Source organism: Apus apus, chromosome 1 (genome assembly GCF_020740795.1).
Source record: "Apus apus isolate bApuApu2 chromosome 1, bApuApu2.pri.cur, whole genome shotgun sequence".
NCBI lineage: Eukaryota > Metazoa > Chordata > Aves > Apodiformes > Apodidae > Apus > Apus apus.
This window is the reverse complement of record NC_067282.1, coordinates 138,210,888-138,234,164: the sequence shown is the minus strand read 5'-3', so window position 1 is coordinate 138,234,164 and position 23,277 is coordinate 138,210,888. Positions and strand designations below refer to the sequence as shown.

Sequence of the window (23,277 nt, the reverse complement as noted above, 5' to 3'; positions counted from 1 at the left end):
TGTCACAATATCCTCAAGTACAAATAATATTTCCCATTTAGTAAACTGAAAATATTATTCAATCTAATACACAGTCTGATGCAATTTGCATAACAGAAATACAATGCATACTATAGTACCCTGTAAACTCTTCCCACTAACAGCAGATGTGAGAAAAATAATGAGCTCTATCACCAACTGGTCAGAATATGTAAGCAGAAAACATTATGGTACATGACGGGTTTTAAAAACATTCATCTGGGTCTTCCTGAGAAACTAGAAAGACTTTCAGGATAATTAAGCCTGCCAGATTACAGCAGCCTCCTTAGGCTTCTCTGAGCCTGAGCATTACTTGCTGTTCTGGTCCTGTTTTGACATGATCCCTATTGCCATTTCTGGATACTTTCAATTCATACTGTCCATAGTTTTTTTAAGTGGCCTCAGCACCCTTTTTGCCTTGGGGTTTATGATATTTTTTTAATCTTTATGCAGCTTTAGCCCTCTTGCCAAGCCAGTGAATAGGAAAGATCCCACCCAAACTTTATGAACAGGAATTTACATTTAGCAGAAAAAAAAAGAGAGCAGACTTAACTGTAAAGTTAAGTTAGTATATATTTTAATGTATTAACTGTCTCATCTCCTTTTCTGGCCAAGAAGTTTTGCCAAACTCTATGTATTTTCTCTCCTTACAAAATAAACTGGGGCTTTAGCTATTCAGACTCCAAATTTTATTAAGATTAATTATAATTTCTGGCTCTGATTTCACTGACGCATTTTGGAATGGATGCTCTTATTCTACAGAAACTTAATTTATGAATGACTTACAACATAAGGTATTCTGCAATAGTAAGAGGGATTACTCTTCTGAGAGCTGAATAATATGCATAACTGCCTGACATCATCCTCAGCATGTGCAGTCAGTCTGTCCTTATTGTCTTTAGACAAAATTCCAATCCATAGCTCTTAAGACACTGCCATTAGAAATGCTAAGAATTCAATCATTCTAATGTTCATAACTGCTGACATTGTTCCTACTTAATTGCAAGTAGCTCTACTGGAAAAAGTCAGGTGACTAAAAATCAACCATTGTCCAAGTATATCTGCAACTGGTTTCAATCAGGAATCCTCTTGTGAGGTTCTCATGGGAAAAGTACTGAAAGCATTTCCGATAAACTATAAAACCTAAAATCTAAATTGATTTTTGCTGTTTAATTAATGTGTCAGTCTGAAAATTACATAGCAGTGTAAGTCTGAGCATGTTTTGGTTGTCATTTCATTTATTTTACACCTGAAACAGATACTTTTGCAAAATGAGTTTTTAATTGTTTTCCCCTTATGCTTCTTGGCAGAGAAGTGTAAGTTATCAGCTTCCCTTTCCTGTTTTAATCTTGCTCTTTAACACAGGGTTTAGAACAAGATCAGCAAGGAATTCAGAGGCACATTCACCCCTGATTTTTTTCTGTTTGTCATGAAAATTGCTAGATTTCAGATAAATTAGTCAGTATACTATTAGTGGTCTGATATTGTGGATTTAGTGAAGATGGTAGTAGAAAAAAAATTAATGATAAAATGCAATTTCTGGGTTTCTTTGCTTTTAAGAGAAATTTCAATACCTATTGAACACATAAAAGCCCCCTCAAACCTGCCTGAAAAGAAGCAGGTTCTACAATAGCCTGAGAACTTTGTCATAAACCTGGTAGTTAAAGATGTTCCTGTTGTGCAAGATCCAGTTAGCTTTCACTTCTTAGAAAGTGGAAGGCAGTAATAATATAGGACTCCCACCTTTTTTCAGCTGACCTGTGATGACTAGTCCTGCCCTTGAAGCAAGAGGGAGTGGACAACAAAGAGATGCTTTTCTAGGCCTTCTCATTACATTCTTACTGACCATTGGCTGGGCTTGGGAGCTAGCAGGAAATCTTTCCTGTCTTTTATAGCATGTTCTCCATGAGTCAGTTATGGGATAAGGCCACAGCAGGCCCAAACAAAGAATGAGCTCTAGACTGGAAGAACAGCTGTGCAGAACAGCCTGGGCATGCTTTTGCTATGAGGTGTATGACGTGTCAGATTCATCCCCTGCCTTTGAGCAGAAGCATTGTTTTAGCCTGGGAGAGCATCTGGAGCCCATTTTGGGAACATAGCTGAAGATCTGTTTAATGGCTAGAGGCTAACTGTTAGAGAGACTTGTAGATGCAGAATGGACAGAATGCAGATACAGAAAGATTAAATGCTGTGATGTGTCTGACTTTTCCATGTCATAGGCAATATTTAGAGATAAGTCATCTGCAAGGTTTTAAGGATCACAACGCTAGATAAAGAGTGCTCAGTTAGTATCTAACTGCTATAACATACTCTGTAAAGACCTTTGAGGTATTCTAATAATCTAATCAGATGCAAAAATAAAAAATTAGAACTATAATATTCTCAGTTTGTTTCAGATGTCACATTAACCATTGAAATAGGAAGGTTTATTCTCCCTCTGTAACTTCAGAGGTTAAAATCAGAACTAGTTAGAGCACTCTCTATCACCCATCTTTTAATACTAATATTTTTTGTCATCTTACTGGACAGAAGTTTTAGCCACAAAACCAGATGTGACAAAATTACCAGTCTGCATTTCCATGTCACAGCCAAAACAACACTAACCATAAGAAAAATCCATCAGAAAAATAGAGGAATCTTGACAGTAAAGTATACATTTTTAAGAGTGCTCCAGAAAACAAATTCTCTATATAGCATCTTTTAAAACAAAATTCTGTACCTGCCATACCAAGGCTTTCTCACATAATGTGTGACATGTATTGTTCATCACTGCAGATTGTTTTAAAACATGGATAATGTTTTCTACTGCATGAAAAGGATGTATTGAAAAGGATACTTAGATCTTTCTATTCTTGTTTTTACTGAGGTTTTCTTTTGGGATTTTTTTGGGGTTGGTTGGTTTGGGCTTTTTTCTCTTTTTCTCAGTCAATATAATACAACTAATACCTGTTTGTTTAAATAACTGTCCTGAATTTTCTTTCCTTGCATAAAACTTTATATTCCATTTTATGTACTAAATCAAAAGGAGATATGGATACATCAAACCAGTTCTTTCCAGTGCCATACTGCAGCTGTATGCAGGAGGCATACTAATTTTCCCAGACTATAAAAAGTTATTTTAAGTATCACTCTTCATAAGACCTCTTTGTTTGCAAAACCTAATATTTTTTTATAAGTATCAGTTTTCAGAGAATGGACACTGAGTCCATAGTGATATCTAAAAGTGATTTTGTAGAAATTCCATACTTTTTACTGTGGTTTTTAATTTCTCCAGAAATTAGGCCTACACAATTACATAATTTTCAACCACAGCCCCCAACAAATCTTGAGCCTGTTGGGCCATTTGACCTTGCTTCAGCTGAGTGCCAGGCTTCTCCAAGTTAGTATGTTCCAACTAATTTAGAGAAAATTGCTGACAAGGTGCAGAAGAGAGCACTACCTTGGGTCTATCACTAAGGGAAGTGAGGAAATAACTCTCATAATTTACATGATGCAGGAGCCTGGCAAGAAGTATTTTATGTACGTTTGAACAAAACCTAATAGAGATTTTCTTTGCCCAGACAAAATAGTTATGGATGTTAGAGGAACTTCAAGGTGAGAAGGATAAGCTAGCAAATAAGGGGAGGGTGCAAGGAGCTGAGGAAGGGGAATAGGTGACACAGGAGAAGTTGGAGGAAGTGGTAGAAGGAATCTGGAGGCATTACTTCTGTGCATTGGATGCAGAGTGAAATGGCAGGGAAAAAGGGAAGGTATGTGAGCTGTATAGACATAACACAGACACAAAAATTTAAAAATCTGTGTTATATCAGTGGAAGGACACCAGCAGAAGATTCAGTAAGTAGAGCTTTGGGAGTTGCATTGTGAAGTGCAGTTATATTTCTGCCAAATGGTTATCTAAAACAGATTAGGAAACCAAGAATAGACCTGGCATGGCTTGGAAATAATATATGTGGAGAATTACTTATAATCAGCCTATTCCCATGAGAAAAATGTGTCTTTAAATGAAGATGCAAATGATGTGACCAAGAGGGCAAATCTAACTACTTCCTGCATATTTTTAATTCTTCTGGGAATGGGCCCAAAGCCCCTATACAGCAGAAACCATGTTTTGTGTACTAATGTTTAGAATTACTTTTCATTAAAGTGTACTCTGAGTCAACAGGCAATGTCGTAATTTTGCAAGACTTCAGCCTGTTTGACATCTAACAAACTGATATTATTTCCAGACATCAGTGTGCAGATTTACAGGCTAGAAAGAAAATTTTTAAAGTGCAGTATGATAAACCTGAAAGATTAATTCAATTTAAAATTAAGGACCTCTGTCCACCATTTTCTTTTAGCATGAAACAAACTTACTAGTTTTTAATAGCAATGTAGATAGTATACAGAGAGTGCATCACTCCACATTAAATAATCCAGCAATGGTATGAGTCAGACTAAATGAGGATCAACCCCAAGGACAGACTATAATCACACCAATTTCAAATGGTATGGTAATGGTGAGATACTTCCAGCCATAGCCCAAGTTCAAATCTGCAGTATAAAAAAATTGTTCATAGTGACTGCTATTTTGTACTGGAAATTAAGATGCTAAACTTACATTGCATCTGTACAGTCACTGGAGACTTCCAGATGCTCCCAACTGGGTATTCTCCTGACCAGGAACATTTAAGCACTTCTTTGCGGTATTACAGCATAATCTGGGAACTCTTGACGCTGGTATTAATTGCTGTGCCCACATCTCCTGCATCTGTGCCACCCCAGCCACAAAAAGCCATTGAAAACCCATAGATCCTTCAGATGAGGCTTCCATTGCTGTGTAAAATTTCCTAAATCACACAGATATATCTTTCCATTACCTCTTCTAAATCAATGCTATAGAGCAACCTTAGAAAAAAGCCAACCCAATTGCATTCCAACAATCCTGACCTTTAGCTAAACAGGCTGCTGCTTCTATTTCCTAGCTTACTCCAAAGTAGCCATAGAGTGCTAGACCCCAGCTGAAAACTTATTTTAAAAACAAACAAAAAACAAACAAACAAACAAGAACAAGCAAACAAACAAAAATAAAAAAAAGGAAAAAGGAGGGGCGGGGGGGGAAAGAATAAGCATAGCATGTTTAGTTTTACCTTCAAAACCTAAGGTAACATAGCTAACATAATAATTTCAGCCTGAACAGACAGGCAGTAAAATATAAATTGTCAATTAAGCTCTCCTACAGACACCTACAGATAAATATAATAGAATTATTACTAACATTAGGAGATAATACACGAAGAAAAAGAAGAAAATTGTTTTAGTTATTGAAAGTTGTTTATATGGGTACTTTTGCTACACTATTTCATAAGATATAATCGTGTTTTGTTCAGTGTGAGGGCTAGAAGTAATGCAAAATGAGGTTCAACACTTAAAAATGTTCCTACTACTGTTTTTCTTAGTATTCAATAGAAAAAAACTGTAGTTTAAAAAAAAAAAATATATATATATATATATATATATATATAAAAAATTAACTGGAACATTTGGAATAAGGTGTAGCAATTTAACAGAAAGTTTTATTTCTGCTTAGTTAGAGACTGCTTGTAAGTAATTACAAAAATAAATAGATGAAAACAATATTCCCCTCAGTTATTATATAGAAGAATTACTGGATTCTGAGATGAAAAATTGTTAGGATAGGTAGACCAAAGGAGAAGTTCAGACAACAGAAAATAAAAGTGATGCCACTGAGGAAACATATGTAACTTCCAGAACACAAAATAATAGCATAGGAAGGTAAAAGCTTTGTATCTGTAGAGATTCTGCAAAGCCTGGAATGCAACAGTCTCTGCAAACATACATACCCATTTGGCACCCCACATTCCAGAAGGGTTGAGGATTATAATTTGAAGAGCTTGTTCTTGTTCCTTTAGGGTAGATTCTTGTAATGAATCTTGTAGTATGTGAAACAAATTCTTTAGCTGAAAAATAGAATGACAAAGTCTTGGTAAGAAAAGCTTAATTAATAAAGATATCATATTTGAATAAATAATACAAACATAATAATCTCAGCCAACAATATTTTACACAATAGGTATATCAATATATTTCTATTTTAGGATGTTTTTAAGCATGTTGATTTTTAGGTTTAAATAAAATTACTAAATAACCTCAAGACCAGTGAACAGCATATTTCTAAAAGATACTTAATTGATTTATTTGTAATATTCAGGATTTGTTAACTGTTCAAGTGAGTTGACTTTCTTCCTCTTCGCGGTTTTCCCTCCCACAAAGGTATAAACTACACAGATGTGGAAACTTTTGTCTACACCATTCCTGTTTAGCAATGAGACAGAAAGCTTTATATTTCCATTCATCACTCTGACCCTTTCCATCCTCCATCTTGCCCCTCATTTTTATTTTTATTTTGGTTTGGTTTGGTGTTTATTTGTTATAGAACTATTTAGTTCACTATGTTGGAAAGGGACAAGAGAGGACTCTTACCATGGATGTCTGGCAAAAGCCTACTTGTTTTGATACCGTTCAGCACCACTCACTTAAGCAGCCATTGAATCATCTCCACAAAGTGGTGGATGGCAGCTGGGCTGGCCCTGGATGAGTGGGCCTGGGGCAGACTTTGTTCTCATGGGCAGTGATCTCTGTTTTTAACACTCCCTTAAGGCTGTTGGCAGACAGCTGGAGTTAAAATAGCAGAGGCTGCAATCTGTTGGCTGCACCAAATGGAGATGCTCCAACACAGAATGAGTTTTGAATGATCCAGCTTGGCTGGTGTGAAGATCTGGTCCAATGGAGCAAACTGTCTGCTATGGGGTTTATTTAGTCCATCGGTGCTGATTCTCTTATCTTCAGCTATCATCAAAGCCAGGGGTACTGTGTGCCTAACTCTAGTGTGTACTACAGTCCATACACGGTGGAGTGAAATTTATTCCACACATTCTCAAGTACTGACCGTAACTTCTAAACAATGAAGCAAGAAGTATTAATACATTTTCTGTACTATATTGATATTTGTTCTTCTACATGAAAATAAAACAAAGCTGAATTTCAATTTTCCTTACAAAAGCAATTACAATATAAAAATGCAGAGCAAATGAAAAGATATTTCTAAAACAGCTTCATAAAAACAACCAAATACAATTTTAACCCCTCCAATGCTGAAGCCATTAAACATAGCAACATTTTAACTTTTATCTGAGTAAATCCAAAGAAATTACCTGAATTTTTTACAAATTTTCGTGCTCGATTTTCTCCAATTGAATTATTTTCATAGCACTTCTGATTATCTAGGGAATGCTCAAAGCTCACAAACTTCGCAGATTTGGTATAAATCACAAGGTCTGACAACATTAAGGCAATTTGTATCTTCTTCATCTAATAATCATAATATAAATAATAGAAGAATTAAAATTTCACAATAACACATATTTCATTATTATTATTAACATTTCAGAATAAACTATTATTTGGATGCATAAAGTATGGCAACATGAGTCACAATTAATGAAAATGTAACGCTAAGATACTACTTTTGATAGAAAGTTGATCTAGACAGAGACAATTAAGGTTATTGACCCCTATGTTCATCATACTAATTGTAGAGTGAATGGAGAGATGCTTCCAATGCTTCCTAGCACAGTCTTCTGCTGGACAGCTTTATCATTTCCTTGCTTCTAAGACTGGTATATAAATTCACGTCATTTTTCATGGGTCTTAACATTAATCATTTAAAATATATATCCAGCTTTATATTCCTAAACACACAAAAGTACTAGAAACAGTATACTGGTAGGGAGTACCTGGGGGGAGAAGAGCATGAGATTCTATATATCAATAGCACAAACTCAACTACAAAATATAGAATAACAAGAGAATATTTATCATGCAAAGCAAATAATCATAGGCATATTCCTCCAAGCACTGCTCTGAGGTTAGGAAAACTCGTTTTTTCTTAATTAAGATGGGAAGTCCTTTGGCCAAAGTCTTTGCTTAGTCTTGTTCCATTACCAAAGCAAGAAAAGCAAAGGCTTCATTGCATTACAGTGACTGAAATTTTACCAGGGTCTTATCCCTTAAAATGAGGTACGATATGACCTCTTCATTTCACTTTGCATGAACTTGTGAGCTATTCAGCAGTAGTAGTGAGCAAAGAGCTGATGGTGTTAATAATATTTACATTCTATTAGAGCTCTTGAAGGCAAATTCTCATCTGACAAAATAATAGGGATGGCCTTCCTGTGACTCTTCAACTATGTGAAGTTCAAGAGCGGTAATTATTCTGCAGCTGGATCCCATGAGGAGCAATCGGAGTCTATTGTAACAGAATTACTCAATAATACAACTTTCTGTGTGGAAGGCAGTGACACAGCCAGAGCCAGCAGCATCTCTACAGTATCTTGAGTGTGGATGCAAATGCTCTCCCACCCTCAAATAAAGAATAGAGTGGGACCTCAGAATAAATACTCACCCTCAGATAGAGTACCACTTGGTTAAAAAATCAGTAAACTCAATTTGACTATCAAAAGAAAATCACATAAAATTCTTACAGTCTTACAGAAATAGTATTTAATGCTGAGTCTCTATATGATAAACGTAAAGATACCTTTTCTATTTTAAATGTTTAAAAATGTTTTAATGTAAGCAGAACTCTACACCAAATTTCATGCATAAATCCATGACAGAAGAAAATAAGGGAATGGGAGCTCTTCAAAATCTCCAAGATAGATTGTGGGAAGAAATAGTTAACTTTGTCCTTAGTTATCAGGACCTATGACTGTTCTCCATACACATACATCCTACAGGAGAATCTTGAGACCAAAGACAGCTTTATCTTAGCTCTATTGTGCTATTGAGCACCCAGGACAAGCACAAATCATGAAAATGAAAAATGCAGGTGGAGTTTAGGATGGGAGAAGAGGGAAGAGCTGCTTTTGAGTTGGATACTCTAAAATGCTTCAGATTGAAGTGTCTTGAAAGAATCAGACAAACCAAAGCCTTGAGCTAATATATATATTATTTCAAAATATACTGCTCTAAGTCATTTTAAAGCCTTTTACATTTAATCTCTATTTTAAAATAAAATATTGATATTATAGTCGTACAGCATACAACTACATGTTTGCTAAATCCAATTGAGACAAAAGTTACCTTTGCCTTTTTTCGAGGTGGGCCTGAAGCTCTCTGTTCACCTTTTCTTTTTGGACATTCCTTGTTTGAATAAAGAGGAGCTGCGTCATCATCCTCCTCCTCTTCATCGCTCGTATGGTCAGAGTCAGAAATTTCTGCTGTCTCACCACGACTGTCAGCTTCTCTCCTGAGCATACCTTCCTCAATTGTGCCAATTTTTTTGTTTTTTACCAGAATTTTGAATTTTAGTTCCTATAGAAAAGAGATTAAACTGTAGTAACTAGAATTATATATGGATTAATTGTAGGTTTTCATATCTAGATATTGTTCAACCCATGTTCAAAGCTGTTTATGAAGTATAATGAAGTGAGGTATCACAATGAAGATAGATACCAGTGAGGCAGAAGTCCAAAGTAAAATAAATAGAATATGGGCATCAAGTATGGAGCAGAAAGTGAGTACTTAACCCCATGACAGGAAAAAATGCTCTACAACATACAGCTACACAGAACCTGAAACTGTGAGCAAGATAAAGGTAGAAAGTGATGAACAGGTAAGACATAGGAAGTAAATTTTTTTTTTTTAACTATGCATTAATTTGTTTTTACATACAGACTTCAACACATATATCTGATATTAATTTGAAAATTTTTTTAGCTATCACTGCAGCTGCTGGATATTTTTTACCCTATTTTATTAGTGTATTTGTGCACATCTGTCTAACACACCAAATTAAACTTTTGTACTTATGCCATTATAGAAAGGATGCTGGTTTTACCTGGTCAGGCAAATTAATGAGTTTGGTAATTTGTTGCCTAAGCAGTTTCTCCATTTTTAAATGGGCATGTTTCAATTTTCATAACAGAGAATGTGGGAAATCAATTAATTGTTATAACTTCTAATAAGATGGGTTTAATCTGTGCACATGAATCCTATGAATAAATATTTCACCTAGACTTATGAAATAATATTAATGATAAAACAGCTATTATATAGCAGACATTCATCTCTATTTTTCCACACAGGAACTGCCAGTGAGTTGCAGGACTAGCTTAGGTCCTTGCTTAAAGTGTTCCATAAAAATATTCCTTAAGTTTCATGTGCACTAGTGAAAAGAAGGGCTACACTGCTGGGAAGGGTACAGCAAAAAAGGAAGAAATACACACTAAAGAAAAGACAACTGCTGTATTGTATTTTAAAGTATTCATTCATCAAAAATGGAAAGCATGGATGATTGATAGAAAACACATAAAACCAAAACTTTATAATAGAAATCAGTCCTAGGCAATGAAATTGATCCAGTTATTTACATTGCAATCTACATCGCTTCTAATGCCCTTATCTCTTCAGATCTTGAATTAGTAGGTTGTCAGTGTTCAAGAGGAATGAGCTATCTTGTGCTTAACATCTATCAATACCATGGTAGCGTAAGATTTGATTAGTCTCTCTGCAGTGGTGATTCAGAATAGGGATGCCCTTTAACATTTCCTTCATTTCTTATTGATGCACTTGTTTGGGTTTTGTTGTGGTTTTTCTTCTGTGATACTTTTAGAAGAGTTTTTAATATGAGTAATGCTACTCATATTTTTTAAGAGTTCTGAATTTTCTTCATATTTCCTGACATTTAAAAGCAAGTCAATCCACTTTTGGTCTTATATTTTGATATCTACAGGTAAGATTCAATTCTACAGATTTAAGAAACACCTAGTATGCAAGTGAAGGAAAACCTTTCCATGGCTATATCCCTGCCTCCTATATGTAAACTAGCCTTAAGTAAAAAAAGACCTTAATCTATGCCATCATATAAAAATGGGCCATGATGATTGAGTCAGATATTTTCTAAAATTCTGGTTGTTGGGTTTTTTTTCCTATAAAGATAACATTTTTAAATCACAGCCCTCTTTTAAAAACAGTTATAGAAACACTCTAGTACAAATATATTTTGCTAATTTTTGTCCAGAAGCAGATTCCAATACTCTTTAACCCAACTCACTAAAAGTGGATCATAAACTGAAAAAAGACACAACACAGACTTTAAGTCCGAGCTTCAAACAGATCTTTAAAAAAAATATGTAATAAATATATGGCTACAAAATCAGTGGCTATATGAAAATAAAGTTCTTTAACTTGTAATCAGCAGTGTTAAACACTTGGGATATTTTGTACCCATTTAAATCTTTTAAGCATATAATGAGCTCAAAGTCCGAATACTCATGGTATCTTTTTTTTTCTATTTTAAATAAAAAATATATATTTACTACGTACTTATATATAAAATGTAAGCATACTAAAAAAATAAATGAATAATTTCGAAAAACATAATAGACCTCATCTAGAGCATAATGGAACTTCAAGGCTGGCATAAGCAACAGCCTCCCAGTACAATCAGTTAGAACAAGTATTTAAATAATTAAATGAACAAAACTTAGTTCTTGTCCTAAATAGGCATTCTGATAATGTGAGGTACAACACAAATCAGAACAGCTGACTTAATACAAGACTCCAAGACAAGATTCATAATCACTTTGGAATGGATCAGGCAAACCCACCTACTGACCATTGCAATAATGTACAAAGAGACAAAATTCAGTCCTCAGAAATGTAGAGAACAAACCTCAGATCTGGGTCATGAGTATTTAAAAAGGAAAAACAGTTTCCCCTGTTTTAATTTAGCCTGATCTCTCTTCTCCTCTCCTGACCAGCTGTATGTGCTTCCATGAAGACCTACATGAGGGAAGCTTTTGAGGCATTGACAAAATTTGCCTTGAATGAAAATAACAGGACAGTATTGTTAAGTACAACTGCTAAAAAAACAACAAAACAGCAGCTGCATTCTTCAATGATTCAAGAGCAGAATCACCCTTAGTAAAAATGTGAATGTATGTCCTTGTGACAAGCCTTGCAAATCACAGTTATTGAGGAATTTCAGTTCAATACTGCCAATAGTGTCTGAGCTCTACTTAAATGGATACTAATTTTATCAGAAATACCTTTTTAGGTATCTCATAACAAGTTTTCATAGGATACAGTTACCTAATGAGAATTTTCCTGCAGTCAAAACATCAGTTCTGTATTTTGCTCTGTAGTGGACACAAAATACATGAAAGAATCTTTCTAAATGTCATTGTATTAAAATAAAACAAAAACAAAACAAACAATGACACCAAAACACAACAAAAAAACCACACAACTAAAGAAAGAAATTAAAAAGGGTGACACTGGCAGACTGACTTTCTGGATTAATTAAAACCTGGCACAATCCTAGGTAAAAGTGTAAATGTTGTATGAAACACTGTCCTTAAAAACTATTTGCAAGATATTATTTCTCATTGTGCTACCAGAAACAGTCCCGCTCAGGAACCAAATTTCAAAGATAAAGAATAAATTGCGAGTCAGAGGCTTGACCTATTATAACTGTTGGCAGTAATGTTAGATCCCACTGAAAAACAGGACCCTTAGCTGGCAACATCTTGTCCTGATTTACCCAAGGAATCCATCAGACATAAGAGGAATATGAAAACACACATAGAATTTCCCAACCATACAATCCAAAAGACATCTGACAGCAGTCTTGGAGAAAGTTCTAGTGCAGCTGATTTTGTATTTCTTAGAGACCTCTAAGGCAAAGAACTAGGGACATAACTGATCCACAAATATGTTGCAAATAACTCTGTTAATCAACTTTTTGCTCATAGTTTAGGAATTTGCAACAACTCGGTCAGAAAATAGCAAGGGTCAGCAGCTACACAAGGTGACCCAGGAGCTGAGAGTGACAGTAGAGCAGACATAGGGCAATAACCTCACCAATGAGGGCAACAATAAGTAGAGCAGGTCTAGAGATGGTAGGCAAGTTCAGGAAGCAGCTCAGTGACTACCAGACAAGTCACAAGGCGGGTCCAAGGTCAAACCAGTAAGCCATATCATAGAAATACAGAATTGCTGAGCTGGAAGGGAGCCATGAAGAGACCATCTAGTCCAACTATGTCATTCAGAGCAGAGCCAATAAGAGTTAGAGCTGTGTCCAGTCAAGTTCTGAGTATCTCCAAGATGGAGACTCCATAACATCTCTGGGCAAATTGCTCCAGTGACTGACCACCCTTCCAATTAAAAGTTCTTTTTTTTCATGTTTAAATAGAATTTTTTGTATTTCAGTTTGTTCCCAGTGCTTCTAGCCATTTTGCTGAGAAAAGTATGGGCCCGTTTTTCTTTACCTAATGAAGCCCAAGATAATGTAAGCCTTCTTTGCCACAAGTACACATTGCTGATCTCATTCTCCAGGTCTACCGGGTTCTTTTCTGCAAAGCTGCTTTCCAACCAGTTATCTCCCAGCCTGTAGTGATGCATGGGGTTATTCCTCCCCTGGTGCAGAACTGTCAGCAAGGCCAGGAACAGCTAATTGCAAGGACAGGCACTAAGTGCTTACAGCATAGCTCAGGCAAAGACCAAGAAGAAAAGTCTGAGCTAACATGCAGCTCCCATGTCAATGTATGACATTGCATAGATGGAGACCCCAGATGAGTGCTCTTGCTCACAATTTAGCTGTTTTTTATGGAAGTCTGCTCCAAGGCTAAACAGCTGGGCTATACTAGAAATGACACTGTATGTACCTCAGTATCTACATTGCTGATGGGTGGGTTGGAGGAGAATCCAGAGGATGATTACAAAGAAAAATGGTTACAGCTTGGCCAGGGTGATTAGTCTGGTGTACTCAGAACCCTCACGCACAGATTCCCTACCACAGCTGAATATTCCAACAAGATAGCTTGCAAAAAAAAAAAAAAAAAAAAAATCGGAACTTTTTTAAACCTAAGACCTACCTGGTTGATGATATAAAGTATGGCAATGCTTTGCTTTAAATTACCTTATGAAGTTGCCTTAAAATATGGGTAAGTTATTAACAACAGGGAATTTATTTTTGCCTGTTCACTACACTTGTTCCCTCATGTTCCCTCAAAAGTCTGTAGAGTACAATGCCCAGAAATAGTGTAGGAATCAGATTAGACTTGTGTAAATTCTCACTATAACCTGGAGAACCTAAAAATTTTATGATAATACTGATTTTCTTATTTTTGAGGTCATCACCAAGATTTGCTGCATTTTCAACATCTTTCTTCTCATTTTTGTAAAGAACAAATGCCATAGGCAGATTGAAGGGCAAAACAGTAGACTGGAAAACTTTTTGACTTGTTAAGAAGCAAAGATATTTCTGATGTAAAAACTTGGTCAAGACATTTGCATATATCACTTGCAAGTAAAAAAATAGGAATGAATCTCATCACTGAAGCAACAGAATTAGATATGCCAAAACAATCTTGATCTTGAATTTCTGAGCTAAAATCTTCATGTCCTACTTTTTCAATAATACAAAAATAAGACTGTAAAACTCTATACAGATAAGGGAAAGGAAAATTTGGAGATGGTTTGACTGAAAGTTGAATCATATAACCACAGGTAAATCAGACTACTACCCTTTTGTCAAACATTGCAGATAGTAAGAAATTATTTGTCAGAGCTTATAGACAACCAGGTGCAACCAAGTTTGGGAAGTTTCTCAGTGAAACAGGTCTTTACAGAGAAAGGAAAAAATTGCAGTAGCAATATGAACCTCTTAGACATACTCTCAAATGTTATAGCTACATGTGGAAGACTATGATACCTGGTTCACACAGACTGGTGCATTCTGTGAAAACAGTGAGTGTGTATGGAAAGCTCCTTTGTATGTTGAGTAGACCAGGTGAAGAAAAAGGTGAAGGAGTCCTAGCTATGGACTTAATTGATTTTCCTGCTAATAGTAGGATTTAAAATGCCAGAGGAAAGAAAGATGTACTGGAGAACTTCTATCAGTCTTTCTCAAGGAGAGTATTAAATAGGTCCTTTTATTTAGATAGCATGGTTTTAAGAACTATGGAGAATCCTCAGTGATTGTGGCCAGAAATGCCTCCGAACCACCACAACATAGTAATTGATATTGCAGCTGTGTGGTAAACATTAAAGGTGACTTGTAAAATAACAGTAATTGCCACTTCAGTTTCAGTTAAAAATGCATCAGTCTCTCTTTGCAATTTTATGCAAGGAAACTTGCAAATAATGAAAAATTCCTAAGTAGTTCATGTGTCTATCATGTTAGCAGTATAAAGTAGTTTGATGTACTGCGATGTAAAATAATTGAGGCGCAAACCTTCTTCAAAAACATCAACGTGTTTACATTTTTTGTGGTTTATATTTGAGGCTTGTTTCTTTCAGTAGCTGTCAAACCTATTAAAGAGGAAGGATTCAGCAGGGTAAGTAAAAATTGATCTCACTTCTAGGATTCTGATAGCTTCCAAGTTCATCGACAAATTGCTGCATAAAACACCACATCCTGTCATTTTATATCAGCATAATCCAGGAGTGCTGGTGCAATTGGCAGGGATCTCTGGCACCAGTCAGTGATGTCAAATATACTTTAATGTGGGAACTGACTCAAAAGACCTGATATTCCAGCAAATATTAAAGGACATTAATGAAGTCTCTACAGAAGCACCAAGTGGCCAAGATTGCAAGCAGAGGATTGTAGTGGGTCTGTTGATTTGGGTGGCCAAATATCTGCTTAGGAAGGAGGTAAGAGGATAGATCAGGTAGAAAAGATTGGTGAAGCTCAAGGGTAGCCTCAGTTTATCTCATTGGATAAGGAGTGTGTGAAAGAAAAGCTGCAAAAGCTTTCTCTTTCAGCTACTTATCATGTAGAGGAAGAATTGTCCATTGACATGCTACAGAATACACTAATATTCCAGGGAATTAACAGTACTAGTATAGTCATCTACACAGTGAACACAACTGAGGCCAAAGAATTAAAAAACCTCTTTTCATGAAATTTTCTGGGGTTTGTGTTTCAGGGAAAATGGATGAGAAAAATCTGAGAGCGATAGTTTTCAGTGACAATCCAATTTTCTTTTATGGACCTCCCTGTGATTTTGTGACTTGCAATAGTAGGAGACATCATGCATGAGCTGTCATCCAAGCACCTAAGAATGAGTTTGCTCTGCATATTTATTCTCATTTTAGACACACACAGTCATCTCAATTGACAAAGGTGTAGCTCAAAGCCTACTTAGAAAAGGAAGTAGGAGAGATCGATCAGACAACAGAAGACAAAATAATTTCCATGAGATCTCCAAATCTCCAAGATCTAAATCAGAACCTGTGGCTGGCAAATTTTTCTGTTGTTTGGAGAAATCGTGTGGTGTTCCACTTCATGCAGAAACAAGGGCACCATTTGATTCAGATCTTGAAGAACATTGAGAGGTGAGTATTAAAAGGAACTCTTGCATGTGCTGGGTGTAAACATTCACAGGATGTGCAAAACTAGGAACAACAGTAGTAGTTGTCAGATGAGGAGTATTTCCCACTCAAGAAACATGGTGTTTTAGGCTCATGACAGGGAAAAGCTGGATGTTGAAGGTTCTTGCCAAAGAAATCTGAGAGAAAAGGAAAGGAAGGCTGAACTGGTTTGTCCAGAGCCAAATCTTTCAAGAATCCTACCTGCAGTTTGTCAAAAATAGCCTAGCAAAGAAGGCAATTAGCACAGGTCATGAACACAAGAGGTAACCACTAAGTGATCAGTAACTTGTGACACAAACAATCAGAGGACCTAATAGACAGAAGTGTGCCCATTGCACTTACAGACATGAGGCACATGTTACAGTAAAGAGGTTTGTGCTGTGTCCCTGGGGGTATTATTAAATTGGAATATTCTCTAACAGAACAAATTATAAAAAGTGTCTATGTGGTTATTGTTAATTTCAGTGGAGGCTGAAAGACCCTCTGCCCTTTCAGTCTCTCCCATATTCCTTGCCAAGAGCCAACCAGAAGGGAAGGGAGCAGAGCTCAACCTAAGATAGGTGAAGATGACAGAAAAAAGTAAAGATTGTGGTGAAAATGGAGGTAAAGTACTGTAACTCTAATCCAAATACTTTCATTTTAAACTCAGAGTAATTAAGTTTATACACACACACAAAGTGACTCAAAATATATTTACCCTAATGCTGAGCTACTTGAGTGGGACATTCATATTCATTTATAATCAAGCTAAGTAAATATTTTAGCATATTAGTAATTTACCATCTATATTTATTTTACTTTGATATTAAACAGTGTAACTAAAAAAAGAGCACTGATGAAATAATAACTTTAAATTAGTATTTACAACAGACTTTAAAAACACGCTAGGGAAAAAACTAACAATCCAGGTGACAGGAGGGTATGTTGGTCACAGAACATGCTGGACAGAACTCTACAAATAAACCTTAAGACCTGTTAGTAGGCTAAATTAGAATAGTGATTTCTTTTTACAAATATTGCTTTTTGCTATATTTTTCTATTAATATTTTTTTAATATTCAGTAAAAGATACAGGTCCACCCATAAATACAGATGAGCTATATAGGAAAGTTCAAAGCAGGAAACTGATTTCAAACCTTTTTGTTGTTGTCAAGTACAAATACAATATAGATACAGTTATGTGACAAGAATTTTGCTAGTAAAAGCACTTGTGTAGGCAGGTACATTAATTCCCTTGAGTACATTATTCATAGTAATTTTTTCAAAATTTATCAGGCTATCAGTCATATCAGCCTCTAAGCAAGTGTATTTACTGCACTTGAGTCTTGCCAATGAACACTTACATTCTGTTGAACCAATCTTGTATCTGAGCAATTACAGTGAACTTTAATGATTTCGACACTTACTATATCGTACTGGATTTATGTTAGAAATCAGAAAACTGCCATATTTAAAGAACAATGCCTTTACTCTGTTACTGGTGTTAACACTTCTGATCTTATTTTCTTCCTGGGATGACTTTACCAGTTGGATTCCTATAGAATCATACCAGATGTGATAGCTTCTTCCCTATTCTTGCTAGTGCTCCATCTTGAAAAATGTGGAACAGCAAATGATTCCTGTGATTTTTTTAATTTTTTTTTTTACACTAACTGAGAATCCCTCTCACAAAAAACATTTAAAATTCCTTATTTATGGTTCTGTAATATCTCTTGTGTTGCTTAAGTAAAGCAGGCTTAAGATTAAGTTCAGCATCTGGCTCACTCAAACAGTAAGGAATTTACCCAGGTCTTTGGCATGCACAAGGTCCCAAGCTTTAAGGATGTGAGGCCACTAAACTCTTTTGAATATGGACCAGAAGTGTTTTTTCAAACAGATGCCAGCAAAAAGTCAAGCTTGCTACTCTATTTGCAAATTCAGTCATAACTACATACTTACATTGCAAAACAAAATCTTAATTATTTTTCTTACATGCTTGCTCATATCAGCTAAGAATAATGGAGATTATCCTAATTCTTGTTCATTCTCAACATAACAATTTAATACATTCAGACTGTTGTATATCAGCTGAGGACAGTGTCATTATTAGATATCAAACATATCTCACATAACTTTAAAAAATTAAAAGTTCAGTCGAATGAATCTCACCTGAACAGCATACCTTGAAAATGAGGAATAAGTATGGAACACAGCAATGTATTTTCAGGCAAAAATTTTACAGAGCTAACTTATGAAAAATCTAAGCTATGGAACTACAAAATATGGATTCCCTACATCACAGTAAACATATGCTAAGGGACATATCTCATAGCAAGTAATATTTTAAAGTATGTGATTCAGTGAGTCCATGATTCAGATGCAGTACACTGATTTGGTGTTTGATACAGAGAACATATGATCCCTGGACACCTATTAGACTGAATACCGCTATGCTTTGTGAAGCTTTAATGCAAACCCTCGTTTCTAATATAGTTTATATTGCTTTCTACTTTACACAACAGTTTTCAAGTTAGCAGTGATATTGGACGGTGTGATATAAAAATACGACGCTACAATCTAAAAAATATGTTGGCTTGCTGAGAAATTCATTAAGATGTATTACAAATATTTATAACAATATTTCTATGAAATACAACTATTAGCACATCTTTCAGACAAACTACTTGAAAAGTTTTTTTTCTATGACAAATCCTTTACAAAATTACGTCTGTGCTTCTTGTTTTTCCTTACGACAGTGTATCCTCCCTGCATTTTCATTTACTTTGTTACCTTTTCAGTTACTGTAAAAATATATATACATAATATATATCTGATAGATCACTGTTAACAGTGCCAATCCTAAATAAATATTTTGTATGTATGAATGTATTAGCGTTACATGAAATTTTAAGAAATCTTGTTTGTCCTTGAAACAATATCATGTGCAAAGACTGGAACAATGGAAATATATTTGCAATAAATTTTCAACACCCTTCTAATTGCTTTTTCTGACTTCATAACCCAGGTGTCTCAAGCCAGCAGCTGAGAAACATTGCATTAGAGAGAAATACACAGAGAGAAAGCATGGTTTTCCATTAACAGAACTCGATGAAATATTTCCATCAACACTGCTATTGACAATAAGTGTAGATTCAGTTTTCCATTTCAGTAACACTTTTAAATTTTGGGAAATTCTTTCCATCTAAGAAACAAAAAAAATAAACTAGCAGAAAACAGAGACAGTAACATGTTTAAAGTGAAGACTTGAAATTTTGGTTCAAAGCATAATCTTGTTTAAAAAAATTATACTTTGGAGTATAATTTTGGGAGGGTAGAGGAGGGGAGGACTGTTCAGTTTAACCTCAAAATGTTGACTTCAGAGGTCAACAGAATCTTTGAAGGTGTTCATTATAACACAACATTTCAATAACTTCAAATTTTCAAAATGAAAATAATCAGGTGTTTGAATGGCTCTCAGATTCACAGTCATTCCCTATATATAAATAAGTAATTTCAGCCTTGTTACTCAGTTTTTGATATGCAGGCTTATTCAGTGTTAGTAAGTAGGATTCAAAATAAAAAGACACATTACTACAGCTGCCATATTTCCATATAAAATAAATGAAAACCAAAACCTTAGCTATATTTTATATAAAATAAAATTTTAATGCATTCAGAGCACCAAAAGTTGGATTGATGTTAACTGCAAGATGTAAGGCTTTGCAAAAATGTTAGTATGTTAGCTTTCATAGAATACATTCTTTGGGATTGTACTGAGAACTGTTTTTCTTTAAACAACTTCCATATCAACCCCACATTATTTTTTGCTTTTTCCATTTCTTTTATATTTTCAATGGGTTTTTTCTGTTGTTTACAATTTTTGCTACTTCCTGTTTGAGACACAAGATGAGCAGTTTCATAAATTCCATTTCAGAAGATTTGAAAAACAAAAAACCACAAACAACAAAATTCCCAGCCTTCTCTCCTGTCTTTCACAGAAAAAAAAGTGCAATGTTATTACCTCAGGAGAAGGGAGTTGAGTCACCACTGTATCACCAATTGTTGAAGTAAGAAGTTTTTCACCTAGAATATTTTTTAAATATTCTGCCATTATTTCCTGTTGCTTAGGGCTGCAGTGGTTCTCCAAAGACAGTATAACTGGATAGTCAGATGCCTGGAGATATAATTTAAAGACTCTTATTATTAATAAATACAAAGAGGACTACTTGATTTCCCAAAATATCTTTTAAAAGTTCCCTTGATAATATGTATTTTTCTTTATTTTCAAAATGTTCAGAATGTAGGTCAGCTGTTTCAGGCTAGTGACACAATAAAAAAGCTCATGATACTTAAGGACAAGAGAAACGACAATTGAAGAAGAGATAAAAGTGCAACATCAGGAGGTTAAGGGTAGTTAAAATATGGCTAGACACATGCAGAGGAGAAAAACAACCCACTAGGGAAATCAAATGAAGATCAATTAAAAAGGAAAAAATACTACATTAGATAAACCAGATAATAGTTGTGCTAATTTTTAGAAATTGCATATTAAAGTGTATTTGTCTAATAATCATTAGAAAATATCTTATCAGAGGCATCCAACACAATGATTAATGCTAAATATATTAAAAGCAGAGGGGAAAAAAGTGTTAAATAATTCCCAAATCAGGCTGATTCAATTGCCCAGGGCAGAGTACAACTTGGAAGCAAAAACCAGAATTTCTCAAATTTAGTGGCTCAGCTGATAACATAGAGCTTCTAAAGAATGATGCATTGGCTACTATTTGTCCAAAACAGTGGTTCTCAACAAATGAGCCACCAGTTCAATATAAGTAGCACAAATTTAAAATATTTCTCTGTTTTGTGGTGAAAAGTGTTTTCTGTAGAGCATTCCCTCCACTGTTTACAGTGTTGTTATGAAAATAGAGATTTATTTTATGTTTAAAGGGTAAAATCAGATAATGAAATTAAATGTCTTTTGCTTTAATTTATGACAAATTTTAGTCGACTACATTTCAAGTTGACAGTATCCTTAAGATTTGCTCAGAAATCATTGCCTTCACATGAACAAGCTATGCATTTTTTCTTATAAGAGTAAACTTTTATTGGGACTTTCTATCCCTTACTCATCACAGTACTCAAACAAGGCATGTGAAACGTGGGAAATTGAGTAAAATTTAAAGCACAGCTCAAATGAGACATGTTCATTTAGACTGTGTAAATAAATCTCATAAATTGGCAGAAACACTGGTGGTTATTAAAAACAAATACTCTGAATAAAATCTTTACTTAGGCAGGACCTAAATTGTTCATTTCTAAGGAAGTACCATTTTATGTTTACCCTGTTTTTACTTTTTTTTTTTTTTCCTTGAGTATTTGCTCTTGACAGCTAATAGAAGCACACCTTAGCCTGGGTAGACAGTTGGTACAAACCGTTACCTATTGGGATTTTTCAATCTACCTGTAACTTGTGCCTCTTAAATAAAGTTTGCATTATAGTTATGTGCAATATGCTGTGTATAAGGAAAATCAGAGAGTTATATCTAATGGGATGTGAAGAACAATATAATGAAAGCATATTTTTGTTTCCACTATCTTTTGCAAGTAGAAGCTAAAATTTATATAGAGATCAGAAAGGATAGATATAGTTTTGCTTAACTCTGAGAAGGTTATAAATATATATTTATAAAAATCCATATAAACGTATGATCATAAGGATATATATTCACACAGATAACGCTAGCTTGAATACAAGAGTTATCTTAAGAGTCATTCAGGACTTTGATTGAGCAGGAGGAGTTTTGCCAGAAACCTACACAAAATATTGAGCCAGTGTCAAAGCTTTTCAGCTTTCACTGCTCTGCCAGAGATAGACAGAAGGGACATTGCTCTAATGAGTTGTCTGACAAAAAGACAGCAGCAGATTATAACCTTTGTCAGGCCTTGAACTTAAAATAAAAAGAGAGAAAATGAAAAATAGGGTTCATCTCTAACTCAGCTATAATCTAACATTTTTCTCTAATTCATAAATTCAAGCACAGGGTATGGAACAGACTAATAGCAAGGAAGAATAAGTGAAGTAACAAAAATGAAAAGATATAAAAAAAGAGTAAAACATTAGACTGATTCCAAAGTAGCTGAATAAGATCTTCTGCATTCCCTGCACCAAGTTTGGTTTAAAACCATTATCAGCAAAATCTGTTTATACATACATATGTGTAGAAGTGTATATATACATACCGAAAATGCATACTTGTCTATCACTTGAATTACAGAATTAAATGGAATTTTGCTTGTTAAAGTGTGACCATGGTACACAACAGGTTCATTGTTTGAGCCATCCCAGCAGTCAATTTCCAGGCAACGACATCCTTTTAGGAGAGCACTTTAAAAGAACATGAGAAACAATTTTACAGTCAAAAGAAAGATACCACACTTTCTTATACAAGCTGCTGTATTTCTGATTATAATCACATTGAATAATTACAAAAAAAAAAACAAAACAAAAAAAAAACAAAAACCAAACACCCTTACTCCTTCATCACAAAAGAAAACAAATCCTTTAGAATTAGTCAGATAAGTGATAGAGCTGTGTTTGCTGATGTTTATCTTTAGCAGGTTATCTAATGAACTTTATTAGAAGTAATGGATTATCTGAACAAACTTCATTAACAGAGTAAAAACAGGAGTCAAATATTTAAATAAAATCATTTTGTTGCTTAAAATAGAAGAAGAAATGTTTGAAAAGACATTTTTATTACTATTCCAATATTTATCTGCAAGTTCAAGAATCATTAAACTTAGAAACTTACAGCAACATCTTTTACTTGGTCTTCAC

At 34.8% G+C, this 23,277-nt stretch overlaps 1 protein-coding gene across 1 annotated transcript in view; it reads right to left on the bottom strand.

Moving 5' to 3' along the window:
• The window catches only part of PLCZ1 (phospholipase C zeta 1), a 51,992-nt gene that overhangs the window by 11,751 nt on the left and 16,964 nt on the right, over positions 1 to 23,277 (bottom strand). Inside the window, exons 5-9 of the mRNA XM_051642639.1 lie at positions 22,680 to 22,824; positions 20,461 to 20,613; positions 9,163 to 9,393; positions 7,233 to 7,389; positions 5,862 to 5,978 (exon numbers count right to left, since the gene is read on the bottom strand). Coding sequence (XP_051498599.1) covers positions 5,862 to 5,978; positions 7,233 to 7,389; positions 9,163 to 9,393; positions 20,461 to 20,613; positions 22,680 to 22,824 — 803 coding nt within the window. The remainder of the gene's footprint in view (positions 1 to 5,861; positions 5,979 to 7,232; positions 7,390 to 9,162; positions 9,394 to 20,460; positions 20,614 to 22,679; positions 22,825 to 23,277) is intronic.